This window comes from Xenopus laevis, chromosome 1S, assembly GCF_017654675.1.
Source record: "Xenopus laevis strain J_2021 chromosome 1S, Xenopus_laevis_v10.1, whole genome shotgun sequence".
Lineage (NCBI taxonomy): Eukaryota > Metazoa > Chordata > Amphibia > Anura > Pipidae > Xenopus > Xenopus laevis.
Window position 1 is genome coordinate 130,674,384 of NC_054372.1, and position 18,900 is coordinate 130,693,283.

The following is an 18,900-nucleotide window of genomic DNA, read 5'->3' on the forward strand; positions in this document are numbered from 1 at the left end:
ATGCTACAGATGGGCAAGCATAAGGACTGTGTGCAGAAGAAGAGAAGGTGCAGAACTGCAGTGAGTGGAGAAGATGAGAAGCATAAATATACAGAACAATGGATGAAATGCAACTGTTTTAGTATTTTAGTATTTTCAAAACTGCAGTTCTACAGTAAAAGTGCACCCTGAAGTACAGCTGAAAGTGTCTACATTTTTACTTTTCCCATTTCATTTGTACCCATTTTATCTGTCTCTTCTTGAAATAGTTTTTCATATAACTGTACCAGATCCTCCCTAGGGTCCCGCTCACATCCGCCTTCTCTAATCCAGTATACATCCACTGAACCACCAGAGTAGGCATCTCTCCTTCAAGCATGGCAAACTGCCCTCCTAGCTAGTTGATGGGCCTCCTCCTCCCCCATGTCCACTCTGTATCCATCGTCTATAATGCTGTATGCATACGGGGATCCTGATCCTACAGAAATTACATTAGAGCTGATATGAGTTCCATAGTTGTACACATAGCAAATGCAAGGTCCATTTCTGTCCCAACCAGACAGGGTAATGGCAGCACAAACATCGGTGCCACGGAAAGGCATCATCATCATACTTAAGATAAAGGCTCCCAATTACCAGGGCAGTAAAAGCAATTTCTTGCAAGGTGAGACTTTGATAACACTTGGCAAACAAAACAAGGAGTCACATAGTGATTAGCAGCAGATATGCTCAATACCAGTGGTCCCAAACCAGTGGCTCATGAGTAAAATGTTACTCACCGACCCCTTGGATGTTGCTCTCAGTGGCCTCAAAGCAGGAGCTTATTATTGAATTCCAGGCTTGGAGGCAAGTTTTGGTTGTATAAAAACCAGTTGTACTGCCAAACAGAGTCTCAATGTAGGTTGCCAATCCACATAGGGGCTACTAATAGCCAATCACAGCCCTTATTAGCCACTCCCTATGACTATTTTCATGCTTATGTTGCTTCCCAACTCTTTTTTACATTTGAATGTGACTCACGGGTGAAAAAGGAGCCCTGCTCTATACATATATACATTTATACATATATACTTATATATAGATATGGGGTTCTCTGTATGGAAAAAAGTAAGAATGTTAGCCATGGTTACAATTTCCAGTTGGAGTTTCCATTGGTTTATTTACCCCGAGTACTAATTCCCTTAGCACTTAGCCCAACTGGAATATATTGTGCCATTGTCTAGAATCAATTTTGCCTAAAGTTTCTTCTTCTTCTTCCAATTGATGGATTTGTGCATCTTCGTTACCATCAATCAGAAGGTTTCTTTTTGCTGAAATCAAATGATTTGCTTCAAACTCTATGGAAAAAGCCATTTGTGAATATTAGGTTTGTGGTTAATAAATGTGATCCCTGATCAATAGAGAGGGATGAAAAGACAACAGGTGTATATGCGTATCATATCTTCATCCAAGAATAAAGTGCTGAGATGAATTCATTGGATAAATCCATTGAATTTACTGAATTCTGCTGAAATGACAAGTAAAAATGTCTTGTGCAAGACTTCAATTCATAATCCAAGTGCTGATGAAATCACTTGAAATCACTTGAATTCACTGCAATCCATGAAAAGATCATCAGGTAAACTGAAAAAAAGTTCTGCATGAAGGAAAGTTAAAAAGATGAAAGTTTAAAAAGTAGAAGAAGTTGTAAAATAACAAATAGTGGCCTATGCTCATATGCAGGGGACTGGGATTTTTGTGGGTAAGTTGTGGCAATTTTGTGGGTGGGCTTAAGCATACTCAGCACATACACACACATACACAGCACACAACTGTAAAGATTAAACATACACATATACACATATCCACTTTTGTTTTGTATAAAGTATTAGCCTAATAATAATAATCAAAAGCAGTGATGTCATAATGTTCAAAAGCAGGAAGTGATGTCAGATTATCATGTTCCAAAAGAAGGAAAGTGATTCATAATGTTCAAAAGAAAGGGGATGTCATAATGGTTAAATAAGTGATGTCATAATGGTCAAAGCAGCATGTCATAATGGTCAAAAGCGAAGTGATGTCATAATAGTCAAAAGCAAGCTTAGAGCATTCAGTTCTAATCTTGTCATCATTTGCGGTTTAGCTTCTGACCAGACTGGTTGCATCATCTGATCAGTGTTAATCGCATTTACTTTGTTTTACTATATATATATATATAATCTATATCAAATATAAATATATATATATCTATACTATATATAAATATATATATATCTAAACAGAGATTTTCATCTTGTTCATCTATTAACAACAATCAGTAAGTATATCGCTTTATGTAGCAAAATTCCTTTTTTACCTGAGATATACAATTCTATATTATCCACACCTACTATATTTAATATAAATTTACCAACACCAACATTGATTCAGCAGACAGAAGCATTTCTCTCCGGAGAGATAAAACAGTGTTGGTAAATGCATAATAATCACAGTGTGTTTAGATTTAGGCTTGGGCTCACTTCTGGTTAATACATTAGGCAAATTGCATGGCACTGAGGGGTTATTTATCCAAGTTCGAATGTCGAGTTTTTTATACCCCGATTTAACTCGAATGACCTTGAATAACCTTGAATGAAATGAAATGAACTCTAATGAACTCTAATGAACTTGAGTGAACTCTAATGAACTCTAATGAACTCAGAACTTGAATGGTATCTTATTTAAAGGAACAGTAACACCAAAGAATGAAAGTGTTTTAAAGTAATGGAAATATCACATAGGGGCATATTTATCACAGGTCTAGGTGAATTTTCAAGTGAAAAACAATTGAATTTCAAGCTTTTTTTTTCGATTAGGGCATAGTACAAATTCAATTCGAATTTGAAAAATATTCAAAAATTCAAATATCGAAATTTATCATGTACTGTGTTTAAAAATTAGACTTTGACCATTCGCCATCTAAAACCTGCCAAATTGCTGTTTTAGCCTATGGGGCACCTCCTAGAACCTATTTGGAGTCAAATGGTGGACTTTGAAAGATCAAAGTTTTTTTTTCGGAAAAACTTTGATTTGAATTCGAAGAAATGTGCTATTACTACGATTCGTACAATTCAGATTCAGCCGAATACAGACCTATTCGATTGAAAACAGACCTATAAGGCCAAAAAAAAACTTTGACCTAATTTCAGTTGGTCTTTTTGAATTGAATTTCAAAATTTTTTAAATTCCACATTCGACCCTTGATAAATATGCCCCGTAGTGTTGCCCTGCACTGGTAAAACTGATCTGTTTGCTTCAGAAACACTACTATAGTTCATATAAACAAGCTGCATTGTTTGATGTTACTCTTCCTAATAAAAAAACTCTAATGGAAAAAACTCGACTCAACGAGTTTCAGTTGTGAAACCCAAAAAACTCAAATTGATAGAGTTTTCAGTGGGAAAAAATAGCTTAAATTGATTAAGTTTTTAGGCAAAACCCTCAGATAAAAACTTGAACATCATGAAGGCTATTAACATTAAATGGTTCAAGGGACCTCCATCATTGAGTCCTACATGACCTCGACAGGTTGTATTTTTGGATTTCAGCTATTTCCTTGGTTGGGGTATAATAAATCTCAAAATTCAAGTTTTTCGTAAAAAACTACAAAAATCTAAGTTTTTTAACACAAAAAGTTTTGGGCCAAAATAACCTCAAAAACTCAAATGTTCGTGGAAAACATAAAACTCAAACCTTACTAAATATGCCCCGTTCATTGAAATCAACTTGATATAGTGAGATGAGGCTTTATGAAATGCTCACGACTGTGAATAATAAATAGAAATATTATAGTAAATGTTGGTTAAAGAACATTTATCAAACCTTATTTTAGTTTATTGGATTCTGCGGGGTCTATTTGCCAACAATCAAATCACAAGTTTTCCACTAATCATAAAAATGTGTAATTTTCCTACATTTCTAAAAAGGTCTAAAAAAGCCTTTAATGCCAAACGTCAGCAAGTACAAGTTGTGGAGGTGCAGTAGAAGTCAATGGGAGGTGTGCTGATACTATTAGACCATTTTAAGCCATTTTTTAACAGAATTTTATAATTTTCTAGGTATTTAAATTTTTTTTGCTTTCAATTTTCTGAAAAATGCTAATTTTCAACGGTTTTTACAATGTCATACTTTTATAATTGGAATTTTTTGAATTCAATGACAATCGTGATTTTAAAGTTTAGTGGTGGTTTCAAAAACCCTCTAAAACCATTAAAATCTGACATTTAATAAATAAGCCTCCACAACTGGTGCTGCGGAACTTCCATATCAAATGTTCATTATTTCCAAAGAAAAATAAAGGTAAAAGTCTGACATAAACTAACTGCTATATGTTTCTATTCTTTATGTTACAGAAAATGTTTCGAAGACTTCGCAAAGCTTTGAGCAAGTTTTTCAGACCCCGCAGAAGGGTGAGTTTACTAATAGAAGAAAATGCACTAGGAACAAATTGTTTGCAATAGGAAAAGAATGTTTTACTCTTTCACTGTAATGAGCAGTGATGGGCGAATTTCTCCCATTTCAGAGAAAAATTAGGTGAAAAAATTCATGGAAAATAGTGAAATTGGAAAGTTTTACATAAAAATCATGAAATTCAGATAGTTTCACGAAAAAAATTTGAAATTCTGACATTTTCACAAAAAATAGTGAAAATCGAACATTTTCACGAAAAATCCTGAAAATCGAAAATTGACGCCCGCGTCCAAGCTGACACTGACGTTAAAGTCAATGGGTGTCCAAATATTATTGACATGCACAGATTTTGATGCGAGCGACTTTTCGTACTCATGTCCAAAAAAAATTAACGCTGGAAATTCGCTGCGAATTCGTGCCAGGCGAATTTATTCGCCCATCACTAGTGATGAGTGATTGCACCGGGGAAAATTGATACTTATAACTGTATTATTAGTGAATTCATTAAGAATAATTAATATATTGGGAAAATCATTTATTGCTAAGATGAATAATAAGTGATAGTGGTAATAAATACTATTTTATATAAACTCATTCATATATACACATCCCATAATTATACTGGCATGTACAGTTATGTGGCCCTCAATAGATAGAAAATGAGCAGTGATGGGCGAATTTATTGGGCAGGTGCAAATCCGCAGCGAATTTCCTCGTTTTGCAGTCGGTGAATAAATTAGTTAGGCGACAATTAATGGTGCCCATTGACTTTAATGCACGTTGGAATTGTCGCCAGCGGAAAAAACAATTTGCCACTGGCGTCAAAATTTGTGTTTTGTGAACTTTTCTTTTTTTTTGTTTTTTTCATCGAAGCGAAACCGGAGAAATTTGCCTATCACTATTACTCTGCTGCTTTACGTCTTTCAATAAAATAGTTCCTGAGTTAAAGTGACTCTGACCAATAACAAAGTCAAATTTAAATGATGACGTTATTAAAAAGTATCTTTTTTTATCTTTATAGGAAAATAAAAGCAGGAAGAACGATCCACCTGTTCAACTTCCTGAAATTCCTGAGATTTTACTGACGGAAGAACCTGTGAAACTTCCAGGTATCAAATTGTTGTGACTGGTTTCCTGTTTGTTATTAGTGTTTGTGATAATATTATTATGACCAACTTTTCATCACTTCCTAGAGAAAGTAAAAATTCTCCTTAAGGGGCAAGTTAACCCCAAAAATAAAAATGTGCCGATTAAAAAAAAACCAACTTTCTAAAATACATTTTATACATATTTTCAGTGCTTTTAAAGTTATTTATAAAATAATTGCTATTAGAAGCAGCATTTGCTTAACTCCTGCTTGTTACTTTCTAAACAATGTTGCAAAAGTCTTGGATCCCCAGAGACAGGTCTGATAATCAGCTGATGAACAGTCTGAGCCGTCAGGGCAGAGAATAGAAAGGGACAAACACTGCTTTCAATAGCAATACATAGACACATAACTGGACTCAACAGAACGGATAGTGCAAAGTTGCTTACAATTATGTTTTCTTTTATTAGGCAAAACATTGTTTTTTGGGTTTACCTTCCACTTAACGTTAAATGTGAGTGTGAAAAAGACACTTGTTTTGCGAGATGTTTCATTATTACAATTCAAACAAGAGTCATTTGCACAGTATTCTGTCCCAGGCACAACTACTTCTACACCACGGGGCAGATTTACTAAGGGTCGAATATCGAGGGTTAATTAACCCTCGATATTCGACTAGGAACTAAAATCGTTCGACTTCGAATATCGAAGTCGAACGATTTAGCGCAAATCCTGCGATCGAAGGATCGAAGGATTATTCGTTCGATCGAACGATTAAATCCTTCAAATCGAACGATTCGAAGGATTTTAATACAACGATCGAAGGAATATCCTTCGATCAAAAAATCACAGGCAAGCCTATGGGGACCTTCCCCATAGCCTAACATTGAGTTCGGTAGCTTTTAGCTGCCGAACTAGGGGGTCGAAGTTTTTCTTAAAGAGACAGTACTTCGATTATCGAATGGTCGAATAGTCGAACGATTTTTAGTTCGAATCGTTCGATTCGTAGTCGAAGTCGTAGTCGAAGGTCGAACTAGCCCATTCGATGGTCGAAGTAGCCCAAAAAACACTTCGAAATTCGAAGTTTTTTTTATTCGAATCCTTCACTCGAGCTTTGTAAATGTGCCCCCACATGTCTGATATAGCACTTCAATCACTGGACTATTACTTCCAGCATTTATTGTTGGTTGAAGCCAGTCTATTTAATATTCATATTTCATATTAATATTCTCTTTTTTATGCCACTATGTCTTCTAAAAATAAACAGGACTGGCTTAATATATATATAATGAGTGACATTAGACTGAACCAGGTATTAAGTTAACCAGTTTTCTATTTGTAGACCTGGCACACCAGTATGTGTTGTTATATAGATTATTAGATCCCATGCATAGTTATTAAACAATATTATTTCATATTTTCAGAATATCCAGTGCATGCAGCTACTCCTGCAGTAGAAGTTGAAAACATTGTGTCATCACAGGAGCACAAGGATGTAAAGAGGAATTCATTAGAGAGTGTTGCACTCAAATCTACTAGTGTAAGTGCATTGCATTCATATTTAAAGGCCATTTTCCCTATACAAGTGACTTTGATTAAGAAAACTGCCGAGTTAGATCTTAAGCACAAGAGCAAGAGCAGGTGTCTGTAGGGGCCTATGGCTGAAGCCAATTCTTATAAAAGGGGGTCATTAACTGTAAAATCAAAGCACATTGCTGGTGAATGGTTCTCTCGCTCACCACTATATGCATTATGCAGGAAATATAAATAACATACAAATCAGTCCCATGTGCTAGGTTCTGGGATATCAGTCAAACTGGCAGCAAATAGGCAGAACCCTTTGATTTCTCTACTTACTCCCCTGTTTTAAGAGGAAAGCCATGTCTTGATAAAAGTAAACCCCTAGACTGGATTTTTCTCTGAATAGAGACACAACATAAGTTTACAGGATTGTATAATATATATATATATATATATTCCTTTTTGATCTTTATAGGATTCCATCAGCAGCTGTGAAGCTGCTCTTATCAACCCTCATGGAACCCACCATGAGAAATCTGAGAATAAGGAAACTTGCAGTGATCAAGAATATAGTCATATAGATATCGTTAGCACTAAGGGATTAGTGAATGAAGAAGGAGACAGAAAGAAAGAAGAGAATGTTGAATTAGAAAATGAAACACCAGAGAGTGAGGAATTAGTGAGTGAAGGAGAAGTGGTAAAGGAACAACAGGGTGTAGAAAAGGAAACACCAGAGAGTGAGGAATTAGTGAGTGAAGGAGAAGAGATAAAGGAACAACAGGGTGTAGAAAAGGAAACACCAGAGAGTGAGGAATTATGGAGTGAAGGAGAAGTGGTAAAGGAACAACAAGGTGTAGAAAAGGAAACACCAGAGAGTGAGGAATTATTGAGTGAAGGAGAAGTGGTAAAGGAACAACAGGGTGTAGAAAAGGAAACACCAGAGAGTGAGGAATTAGTTAGTGAAGGAGAAGAGTTAAAGGAACAACAGGGTGTAGAAAAGGAAACACCAGAGAGTGAGGAATTAGTTAGTGAAGGAGAAGTGGTAAAGGAACAACAGGGTGTAGAAAAGGAAACACCAGAGAGTGAGGAATTAGTTAGTGAAGGAGAAGAGTTAAAGGAACAACAGGGTGTAGAAAAGGAAACACCAGAGAGTGAGGAATTAGTGAGTGAAGGAAAAGATCGAAAGGAAGAAAAGGGAGAAGAAAATAAAACACACGAGAGTGAGGAATTAATCAATGATGAAGGAGGTAGAAAGGACGAAGAGAGAGTTAAAATAGAAATTGAAACACCCAAGAGTGAGGAATTAGTGTTCCAGCAACAGGAGAAGACTAAGTATGTTCTACTAGTGCCTTGATTTTGGTTGCTTTTCAATCCTTTTTGTTACACTAAGACAAACACATAGCAGCTCTTTAAGAGGAATAATCCTTTTGTAGCACATAAACATTAGTTTCAAGTGTGACAGTGGCCCATTTATATTTATTGCACTGCAAGCACATTTTGGGGTTGGAGCTTTAATTCATCATTTATAGAAGGGAGACACCCCCAAAAATGGTTGTGGTTCTCATCACTGGCCTCTCTGCACCTTCCCACTATTTGTTACAAAGGAGACTGTTGGGATCAGAGGGGCCAAGTGATAGAACTAAGTTACATAAAGTTTATCACTAGATGACCAGGATGATTTCACATTAAAGACCAGGCAAAGATTTTAGAAGGCATCATATGTTTTGGATAAATACATAGGTTGCATTGCACTGGAACATACCAGTAAATACAAATATTCTGTCATATAGTGAATAATCTACCCCTATCATAAAATAGAAGAATAATTCATCAAACACTTCCATGACCAGGTAAACTGGCCATTGGACTCCAAGGTGATTTCTAGTATCCTCATAGTTAAAGGGATACTGTCATGAGAAAAAACATTTTTTTCAAAATGAATCAGTTAATAGTGCTGCTCCAGCAGAATTCTGCACTGAAATCCATTTCTCAAAAGAGCAAACAGATTTTTTTATATTCAATTTTGAAATCTGACATGGGGCTAGACATTTTGTCAATTTCCCAGCTGCCCCATGTCATGTGACTTGTGCTCTGATAAACTTCAATCACTCTTTACTGCTGTACTGCAAGTTGGAGTGATATCACCCCCTCCCTTTTCTCCCCCAGCAGCCAAACAAAAGAACAATGGGAAGGTAACCAGATAGCAGCTCCCTAACACAAGATAACAGCTGCCTGGTAGATCTAAGAACAACACTCAATAGTAAAAACCCATGTCCCACTGAGACACATTCAGTTACATTGAGAAGGAAAAACAGCAGCCTGCCAGAAAGCATTTCTCTCCTGAAGTGCAGGCACAAGTCACATAACCAGGGGCAGCTGGGAAATTGACAAAATGTCTAGCCCCATGTCAGATTTCAAAATTGAATATAAAAAAATCTGTTTGCTCTTTTGAAAAATGGATTTCAGTGCAGAATTCTGCTGGAGCAGCACTATTAACTGATTCATTTTGAGAACATTTTTTTTTCCCATGACAGTATCCCTTTAACAGGGGCTACATTATTCATTATAAAGTACAAGTGCCAGTGAGTCGTGTGACAGAAATGACATCACTGAGCAGAGATTATAACTGATGACATCACTAAGCACTGTTTAGAAGGATATCATTTACAGGGTTTCTCTGGCTGTTGTGTATTATATATGTATTAACACTTTTCAATGTGCTTTCAGAGTGTCCAGAACATCCATCGAGGACTATGACTTGCAGAAGTTACTTGGTGAAGGCGGCTTTGGAAAAGTGAGTTGATCTGTCCTTAAATAAGATAAAAACACAAATGAGCAAATCTCTGGTTACTGAATGCATTTTCTTCACTGTTTCTATCACTCCAGGTATACCTTGCCCAGCACAAATCTTCTAAGGAAAAGGTTGCCATCAAAGCATTAAAGAAGGAAGGCTTACAAAGATCCAAGCATGTTATGAGGTGAGTTATAGGGGAATGAATAGGGATATTTTGTATCTGTTGGGGGCCAAGCAGTTGGACATTATGCAGTTTAAATGGAGGGCCAATCATTTAGCCAATGAGTGGAAATTTAATCATATTCTTGTATTTGTTTCATTTTTAGGCTAAAACTAGAGAAGACCATCCTTGAAGAGGCTAAAAGAGAGAAGAACCCTTTCCTTGTTGGCCTATATGCCTCATTTCAGACCAAACACCACTATTGCTTGGCAATGGACTACTGTGCCGGTGGTGAATTAACCACCTATATGAAACCCGCAGCCTTTCCAAAGGAGACAGCTGTGTAAGTAACATTCTACTGTTAGGGACCTTCTAAGGGGTAAGATTTATGCAGCACAATAAGTCCTGTACCCATGCAGTGCCATTGGAATGGGACCTGCTGAACATCTCATGCTGAGCTGCATATAGGGGGCTTCTGTTTGCCGCCCGGAAACTTTCACAGACAACTTTCTGTTTTTCATTTGGAAGTCTGCTCTTTATGTTTAATAGGGTAACCCTGTGCCCATTTGAGTGCAGGGAAAGTAATTGGGAGGAAATGGAAGTGGAAATAGAGAGCCTGGCTCAGTGAATAGAGATTCAGCAATAGTCACATTGTGCTGCATTTCTACATCAATAATATTATGTTTAGGAAACAACTCACACAAGTCTTTTTTGCTTTTTCTTTGTAGATTTTACGCCGGTTGTGTTGTTTTAGGCTTACAGTTTCTGCACGAAAGACACATTATTCACCGGTAAGTATGAATGAAATTTTACTAGCCACGTGCCCTTAAGGCAAACATGATTTATTCTCACGTGTTAATCAAGTGCTGTGAGTCCCGAAGCTGTTCCTATTGAGAAGGGCTCAATCTGCCCTTGTTTCAAATATAATGCTCCCCCTGCTAGTGACTCCCATTTCCATCCCCTTTAAAGACCCCCGTTCCTATACCCGGGACAGATGTGATGTCACCGACTTCATAAAAACCAGCCCCTACTCATTTTACAGATGAATATAGAAAAGTCTCTCTGTACTTTGTTACCGTCACATAGTGCAATTATTTATTCCCAATCAACATTTTTATAAAATAATCTAGTGTTCAGGAAAAAATGGATTCAGCTCAATCACTGCCTTTTTCATGATCATGTTTTGAGAAAATTCATATTGAAAACCCCACAGTGCAACTCTGCAGTTAGAGAGAGCTGGAGGTTTAGTTCTCCTTTAGATATTATTATAGTTAATTCCTTTTTCTTAAATCTGTGATAATCCTGATTAAATAGTGTCCCTGTGCTAAAGTAATAATGTTCTTTTGTATTATTGCAGAGATATAAAGCCAGATAATATCTTGCTGGACCGTGATGGCTACGCCAGGCTCGCTGATTTTGGCATCTCCAAGAAAAGTAAGATTTGGATCTTTCTGGGTGGAGGGTCAAGCAAATACATCTGTCCAGGGCCTATCATATTTGAGACCCACATACCACATTTAAGTCTATCAGTCTTGGTACAGCTCACTGTTTTATATGTAGCAATTTATCTTACCATGCACCTGCCACCGTAACTAGTAACAAGCCTAAATAAGAGGAAAACACATATTGATTTATAATACACAAAAGCCATGAATATCTTGCAAATGATATCCTTATAAACAGTGAGTTCTGATGTCATCAGTTATAAACGGTGAGTTCTGATGTCATTTCTGTCACATGACTCACTGAAACATGCGTATTATAATAAATAAAGTACCCCCAGTTGCAAAATATGAGGATATTAGAAGTTACCTCTGAGTTTCATGACCTCTATAAAAACACTCGGCCTTCTGCCTCATACTTTAATATGGTCATGAAACTCCTCAGTAACTTATAATATCCTTATATTTTACAACAGGAGGGACCTTATTCACTATATATTCATCTATTAAGATTTCTAGTAGACAAGAACATTGGGAACATGAATTACACAACAGTAAAAATGTAATGTATAAGGGGATGCTGATTTCCAGCTACATTATGTTTTGTCTCTGTTTCAGCTATGGGATTCGACGGCAGAACCTGCAGTAATATAGGAACCTGTTACTATATGGCCCCTGAAATCCTCTATTACCATAGCTACAATAAATCCGTGGACTGGTGGGCCATTGGGGTGATGATTTATCAAATGCTCCTCCACAAGGTAAGTGTCTGTTTCCAGTAGAATTGTTACTAGTTTTGCATGGAAAGTAGCGCTGCTAATGTGCATCTTGTGTGATTAGTACATATTAATTGTGTCCGTGATGTCAGCACCTTTTCTTTGGCCTGTCTATACTTATATATGAGCCAATAGTGCAGCATCATTGGAACTGAATGATCAGCTTCATGTAGTATTAAACTGTAGAACACTAAAACTTAACCTGTTAATGCATTGTTTCCTTTGTAACCAAATACCATTGTTCTTCTGTAGAAACCATTTAATGGACGTAATATAGAACAGATTTTTATGAACATCAAAAACAAGGAGCCAAAATTCCCAAAAAAACTGGATGAAGACGCCACTAGTCTTATACGTAAAGTAAGTGTCAGCCATTTGTATACTGGGGCTGTTAGTCTTTGTGTTAAGAGATATTCACACAGTCAGGGTGCGAACCCGCAAAGGGCCTCAATACATTTTGGAATGTTGGAGCCAAACATTAGAAATTCTACAATAGTACAACTATGGGATCTTATATCCAGAAATATATAAATTACTGGAAGTCCATTTCCATAGACTCAATTTTATGCAAATAATTCTAATTTATCTGTCATAACAAAACAGAGCCTTTTACTAGATGATAACTAAGCAGCACAAACCCATATTGGTGGCAAAACAATCCCAGTGGGTTTTAAAAGTTGATGTAAATGTCATTGCTATATAAAGTCAGTGTTTTCTGACCAATGAAACCATGTAGCAGGTTGGCTTGTGAATTCAATGCAAACAGATGGGCAGATCCTGCTTTTGATAACAATGACATTTACTGTTTAACTGAAAAGCATTGAATAAGTGTAAATGATATATATACCGGGAAAAATCACGGTGGGCCCAGGTGTCAGTTGGCCCTTGTGCTGCTAAATAAGCCTATTTCATGGCCTTTTCCTATTTCTTTGAGAACAAAGAGGCTAAATATGGAATAATAGATATAATATGTAAAGAATAGAGATTAGGAGAATAGAGGTTGAGTGAGGAGAAGAAGAATAGTAGTACTGAGAGTGGTCTATGGGCTCCTGGTATAAGGTTTTTGGGTGGGCCCCTGGTGTCTCAGTCCAACACTGCATTTGCTTCTTGGTGTATAACGTTATATGCACTGCCGGGGATGTTGTGATGGCTGATTCAGTTAATGCCTTTAAGAATGGCTTGGATGATTGTTTGGACAGACATAATATCAAAGGCTATTGTGATACTAAACTCTATAGTTAGTATAGGTATGGGTATATAGAATTTTAATTAAAAGTAGGGAGGGGTGTGTGTATGGATGCTGGGTTTTCATTTGGAGGGGTTGAACTTGATGGACTTTGTCTTTTTTCAACCCAATTTAACTATGTAACTATAAATATGTAACTATGTAACTATATACTTATATATATTAATATACAAATATATATTTATAGCTCTTGAGGAAACAACCAGACATACGGCTTGGAGCAAGCGAACGTGATGCAGAAGAACTAAAGGAATGTTCGTTCTTTAAGGTAAATTTATATTTAACACATTCAGCATAAGATAAATCAGTATATAGATTGTGACTGTTTGTCAATTTATTGCCCCGAGGGAGGGGTAGAAATCATTACAGATCAGCCCCCATATTTATAGCAAATGAGAATTGTCATGATCAAGCAGGGCAGGTGCAATAGGAGTGATTCATATTTGTAGTGCTTTGTCCCCCTAAACCCCTACTCGAAATACTGTCAGATGATTCTTGATTCTGGAATCAGTTGTAGAATATGACATAATTAGAGACTTTTACCTGAAGACATTAGTCTCAGTTATCAGCAGTTTTTAGATTTTAGGTCCATCTGAGCCAGAGACGCACACAGCATAATATCTATGGGTGATGTTAACATATATATATATATATATATAGATTGGCAAGGCTAAACCCACTTAAACTGTACAACATGTGCTCCAACTTGACTACATTATTAAAGTTGTTGTGTCCCAGCAGCCATAATATTGTATTTATTGCCATTGATGAGAACTCTAAATCCCATCATGGAACATATGGATCATTTGGCTAATGCCATGTCTGCTTGCTATTGACTTATAGCTGTGAATTATAATTTAACATGCACAGGATAGTAACCTTTTTACATTTATACCCTATTTTGAAGGAACTGGACTTTAACGCCCTTTCGAAAAAACTCATCAAACCCCCGATCATTCCCAAACAGAAAACACCCGGATGTTTCCGTAGAGTATTTTCTAGAGGTCCAAGACAGGCTGTATTATCAGGAGAACGATATAAACCAGCACTTAAATTTGTGGAGAAGGAATTAGGAAACTTTGCTTGTTCTCCACTTTCACAATGATGGAATGCAGACCATCTTCACCAGGGTTGGACTGGGGGAACCCCCTCTGTCCTCCCTTTCTGAGCCGGCGTGCTGTGCTGCATGTGCATGAGCGCCGCGTGTGTTGTCCTTTGTCAGGCAATAGCAGCAGGAAGAAGGTGCGGATCTGACCCACAAGGGCCAGGGGCCCACCGGGTTTTTTCCCGGATGTCCCACCCGACACTGAAATCCTGGAAAAGAAAAGGTACAGAATATCATTGTGGTAAAGAACGGGACATCGATGTGGTCAAGATTAGACTAGAAGAAGAGCTTACAAGGTGGCCAGGTGTAGAAGACAGGCCTAGGAAGAGGAACAAGCTACTATGACTTACAATAATCCCCATTTTTATTTAAAAAAACCCTCCCTAACCCCCCCTTAGCCTACTGTTCCCTCTAATGATTGGCACCATTACTGCCCAGTGGCCTCTCAAGCAGTCGGCTGAGGGGGTGTTGGTGCAATAAATCAATAGGTTCTCCAACCTGTTGATTCATTGCAACGACCCCCAAACCCAGTTTAATGGCAGGCCATAGAGCCAAAGCAACTGGGCAACATTCAAACTCGTGCTGGGTGAGGGGGTGGGTGTGTGGGTGGGGGGAGGGTAAAAGCTTTTGCTTTGCAGCAAGGGTTAAACAAAGAATGTACTTTTGGGGATTATTGTAAATTCTATTAAAAAGTCTTATTATCCTTCTTAAATTACTCAACGTTCAATAAAAATTGTTTTCTTTACAATAACCATGTGACATTTATTGTGATGATTCATCATTTTAGGAGCATTTTAGTTGGGGGGAACTTTGCCAATAATATATAGTTCTGTGTATATGCTACAGACACAGTTCTAATAACCTTCTTTCAGTAGCACATGGGACATCCAACAGTATTTCACACTTGATTTGTACTTAAAAAAAAATGTTGTGCTCTCTTTATAGGAAATATCTCTAAGGGGGAGGGTTTTAAGTTTGTATAATTCAGTTTCTGTAACAAAACTTAGCCTTTTATTTTATGTACAAAAAGGCGACTGATTTGGAAAGTCCCAAATCTCCAAAATATGGCAATTAGAACTTTGCACCTCGCTGTGCAGGCAATTTGCAACATTTATTGCTCCCACACTTCTGCCCGTGCTCTTTGTAAATGATAAAGGAATCCCAAATTTAATAATTGATGTGGATTAAGCTCTGCTATAGTTCAGCACCACCATAGTGATATTCTATGATTCAAGTGTGGTGATGATTGAAAAGTAAAATGTATTGTCCTCTTTTAAAGAGTTATGGAAGCCACACAAAAACACAATAAAAAGAATAACTGCTGGGTTGGTCACTTTGGGTATTGAGGGGCAACCATAGGCAGCAGAAGTTGGATTTGGTAGGGGGGCCCAAGAAGAAGAACACGTAAAAAGACACGTCTACCCTTTTGGCTGAAAGCGATACTGACACGTTCCTATTTCCTATAAAAATCATAGGAAAGTGTCATAGGAACTGTTTTGGTGACGCTGGGCTGGGGGCGGAGCTATTCTTCCGTAGGCTGATTACGAATGAAAACAGGACTTCAGCCTATGGAAGGGTCGCTCCGCCCCCAGCCCAGCGTCACTGAAGCAACACGGAAGATCTGTTAGTGGTTTCAGTTGGTCGGCTACACACAGGTTCGCGGGGCTGGGACGGCTTTGCGGGGGGCTTTGTGGGGAACGATTACAGGTGTAGCATTTAATTGATACTGACACGTTCCCACAGCCTCTTTGGCCCCCCTGGTTCCAATGCCTATGGTGCCAACTATCTGTGTGGATGCAAGTGAAGAGGGGTGAACTTGAAAAACACTAAGCCAGCCCTGTTTATGTCCAGGAGGCTTCTCGAAAGAAGTGCGTTTTAAGAGATGTCTTGAAAGCAGAAAGGTTGGGAGAAAGTCTGACAGACCGTGGGAGAGAGTTCAAGAGGAGGGGTGCAGCCCTTGCAAAGTCTTGAATGCGAGCATGTGAGGAGGTAATGAGAGAAGAGCTGAGTAGCATGTCAGTAGAGGAGCATAGTAAGCGGTTGGGTGAGTATATAGAGATGAGTTCAGAGATGTAGGGTGGGGCATAGTTATGAAGTGCTTTGAATGTCAGGGTCATTAATTTGAATTTGATTCTGAAAGGTAACGGAAGCCAGTGCAGGGATTGACAGAATGGCGAGGCAGAGGAGAAGCGGTTGCTGAGGTGTATGAGCCTCGCAGCAGTGTTCATTATGGGCTGGAGTGGTGACAGTCTCTGGAGGGGAAGGCCAATTAAAAGAGAGTTACAGTAGTCTAGATGTTATATGATGAGAGAGTGAATAAGAATTTTGGCAGCATCCTGGTTGATAAATGATCGTATTTTGGACTGGATAAGTGACTGGATATGAGGAGTAAATGACAGGGCAGAATCTAGGATAACCCCAAGGCACCGGGCCTGGGGAGAGTGGGTGATAGTGGAATTGTTAACTATGATGGATACTTCTGTGATGTTACTGGTGTTAGTTGGATGAAAGAGAACCATTTCAGTTTTAGAGAGGTTTAATTTAAGGTAGCGTTGCGACATCCAGGTCGAGATAGCGGACAGGCAGGAGGAGACAAGAGTTAGGAGTTCTGGGTTGAGATCAGGAGATGAGAGATAGATCTGAGTATCGTCAGCATAGAGGTGGTAGTGGAAACCATACGAGTAGATTAATTTGCAGAGGGAGGAAGTATAGAGGGAGAATAGTAATGGTCCCAGGACAGAGCCTTGAGGAACTCCAACAGAAAGAGGTAGGGGAGAAGATGATACTCCATTGTAGGAGACACTGAAGGAACGATTTGTGATGTAAGAAGAGAACCAGGACAGGGCTGTGTCACGAAGGCCAAGCGAATGGAGGGACTGGAGGAGGAGAGGGTGATCTACAGTGTCAAATGCAGCTGAGAGAAAAAGCAGTATTAGTAGTGAGAGATTATTGTTAGCTTTAGCGGTTAAAAGGTAATTAGTTTTATATATTTATATATATATATATATCTATATATATATCTATATATATATCTATATATATATATATATATATATATATATATATATATACTGTATAGTGATCTTTTAAAGGGCTCTGCTCACAACACTGAGTCCATTTTATGCTTCCAGTACATTCACACCAATAAAGTTCATTTAATGAAGAACTGAACCTTTTTGTCATTCTGTAAAATGAGTCTAAACAGCCCCAAAATAACACACTGTGATTTTAAGCTTTATTAGAGCAACGGGATTGACAAGCAGCTAATATACTAGAGCTTGGGTTACATTTGACTCTATGGGGCATATTTATCAAGGGTTGAATCTTGAATTGAAAAAACTTCGAAATTCAAAAAAACTAACTGAAATTAAGTCAAAGTTTTTATTTGGTCGAACAGGTCCATTTTCGATTGAATAGGTCCGTATTTGGCCGAATTCAGTAACAGTATTCAGCTCATTCGATCGAATTTGATTCAAAGTTTTTCCCACAAAAAACTTTGATTTTTCAAAGTCCACCAATGGACTCCAAATGGGTTCTAGGAGGTCCCCCATAGGGTAAAACAGCAATTCGGCAGGTTATAGATGGTGAATGGTCGAAGTCAAATTTTTGAGACAGTGCATGATAAATTTCGATATTCAAATTTTTTTCAATTTCGAATAGAATTTGGACTATTCCGTAGTCGAATTTTTTTTCATTCGAAAATTCACCTCGACCTTTTATAAATCTGCCCCTAAATCTTAAGGCTGGGCCTTCGCAAAGTAGAAGAAAAGGAAACGTGGTGTAGTGAAACTACAACTCCCACAGGCTACTGTGTATAAACTGAATAAGAAGAGGAGGTTGTTTCAAATCAACAGAACAGGCTAGGACAGAACATCAGAGACAACTGTATATGAATTCCCTGAGGATGTAGTCAAGGCAGTACAGCAAATGTTTCAAAAACTATAACAAAAGAAATAATGAAGGCCAATTGAAAAGTTGCTTAGAATTAGCCATTCTATAACATAATAAAAGTTAAAGTAAAGGTGAACCACCCCTATAAGAAATGTATCTCATCTATAAATTTAGACCCCCCTCCCAGAGCTGCTTTAGAAAGACACAACAAGGTGAAAAGTTACACTTTCAACTTCAATATTAGAAAAACAGTGACAAATAGAAAGTATTAATGTATAGAGCCCAGCGAGAGAGCCTTTTCCATGCATGTGTTGTTCTATAAACCAGCGGTCCCCAACCTTTTTTTGCCCCAGGGACTAGTGTAAAGCCCTAATTTTTTGCAAAGGCCAGAGATGGGGTGCAAACTGCTCAAACCGAGTCAAATTCGGGTGCACCAGCATCAAGTCTCGTGCGTCTGCGTCAAATTCGGAC

General features: G+C 37.9%; 1 protein-coding gene across 1 annotated transcript; it reads left to right on the forward strand.

The window, feature by feature from the left end:
• On the forward strand, positions 1–14,856 carry LOC108696851 (serine/threonine-protein kinase N2). The gene is made up of 14 exons (XM_041578708.1): positions 1–60; positions 4,350–4,406; positions 5,429–5,516; positions 6,919–7,034; positions 7,491–8,347; positions 9,743–9,809; positions 9,902–9,993; positions 10,136–10,312; positions 10,698–10,760; positions 11,327–11,403; positions 12,030–12,172; positions 12,440–12,547; positions 13,621–13,701; positions 14,341–14,856. The coding sequence occupies exons 1-14, from the start codon at positions 1–3 to the stop codon at positions 14,536–14,538; spliced, it is 2,184 nt and encodes a 727-aa protein (XP_041434642.1). The 3' UTR covers positions 14,539–14,856.
• Positions 14,857–18,900: the final 4,044 nt, after the last annotated feature.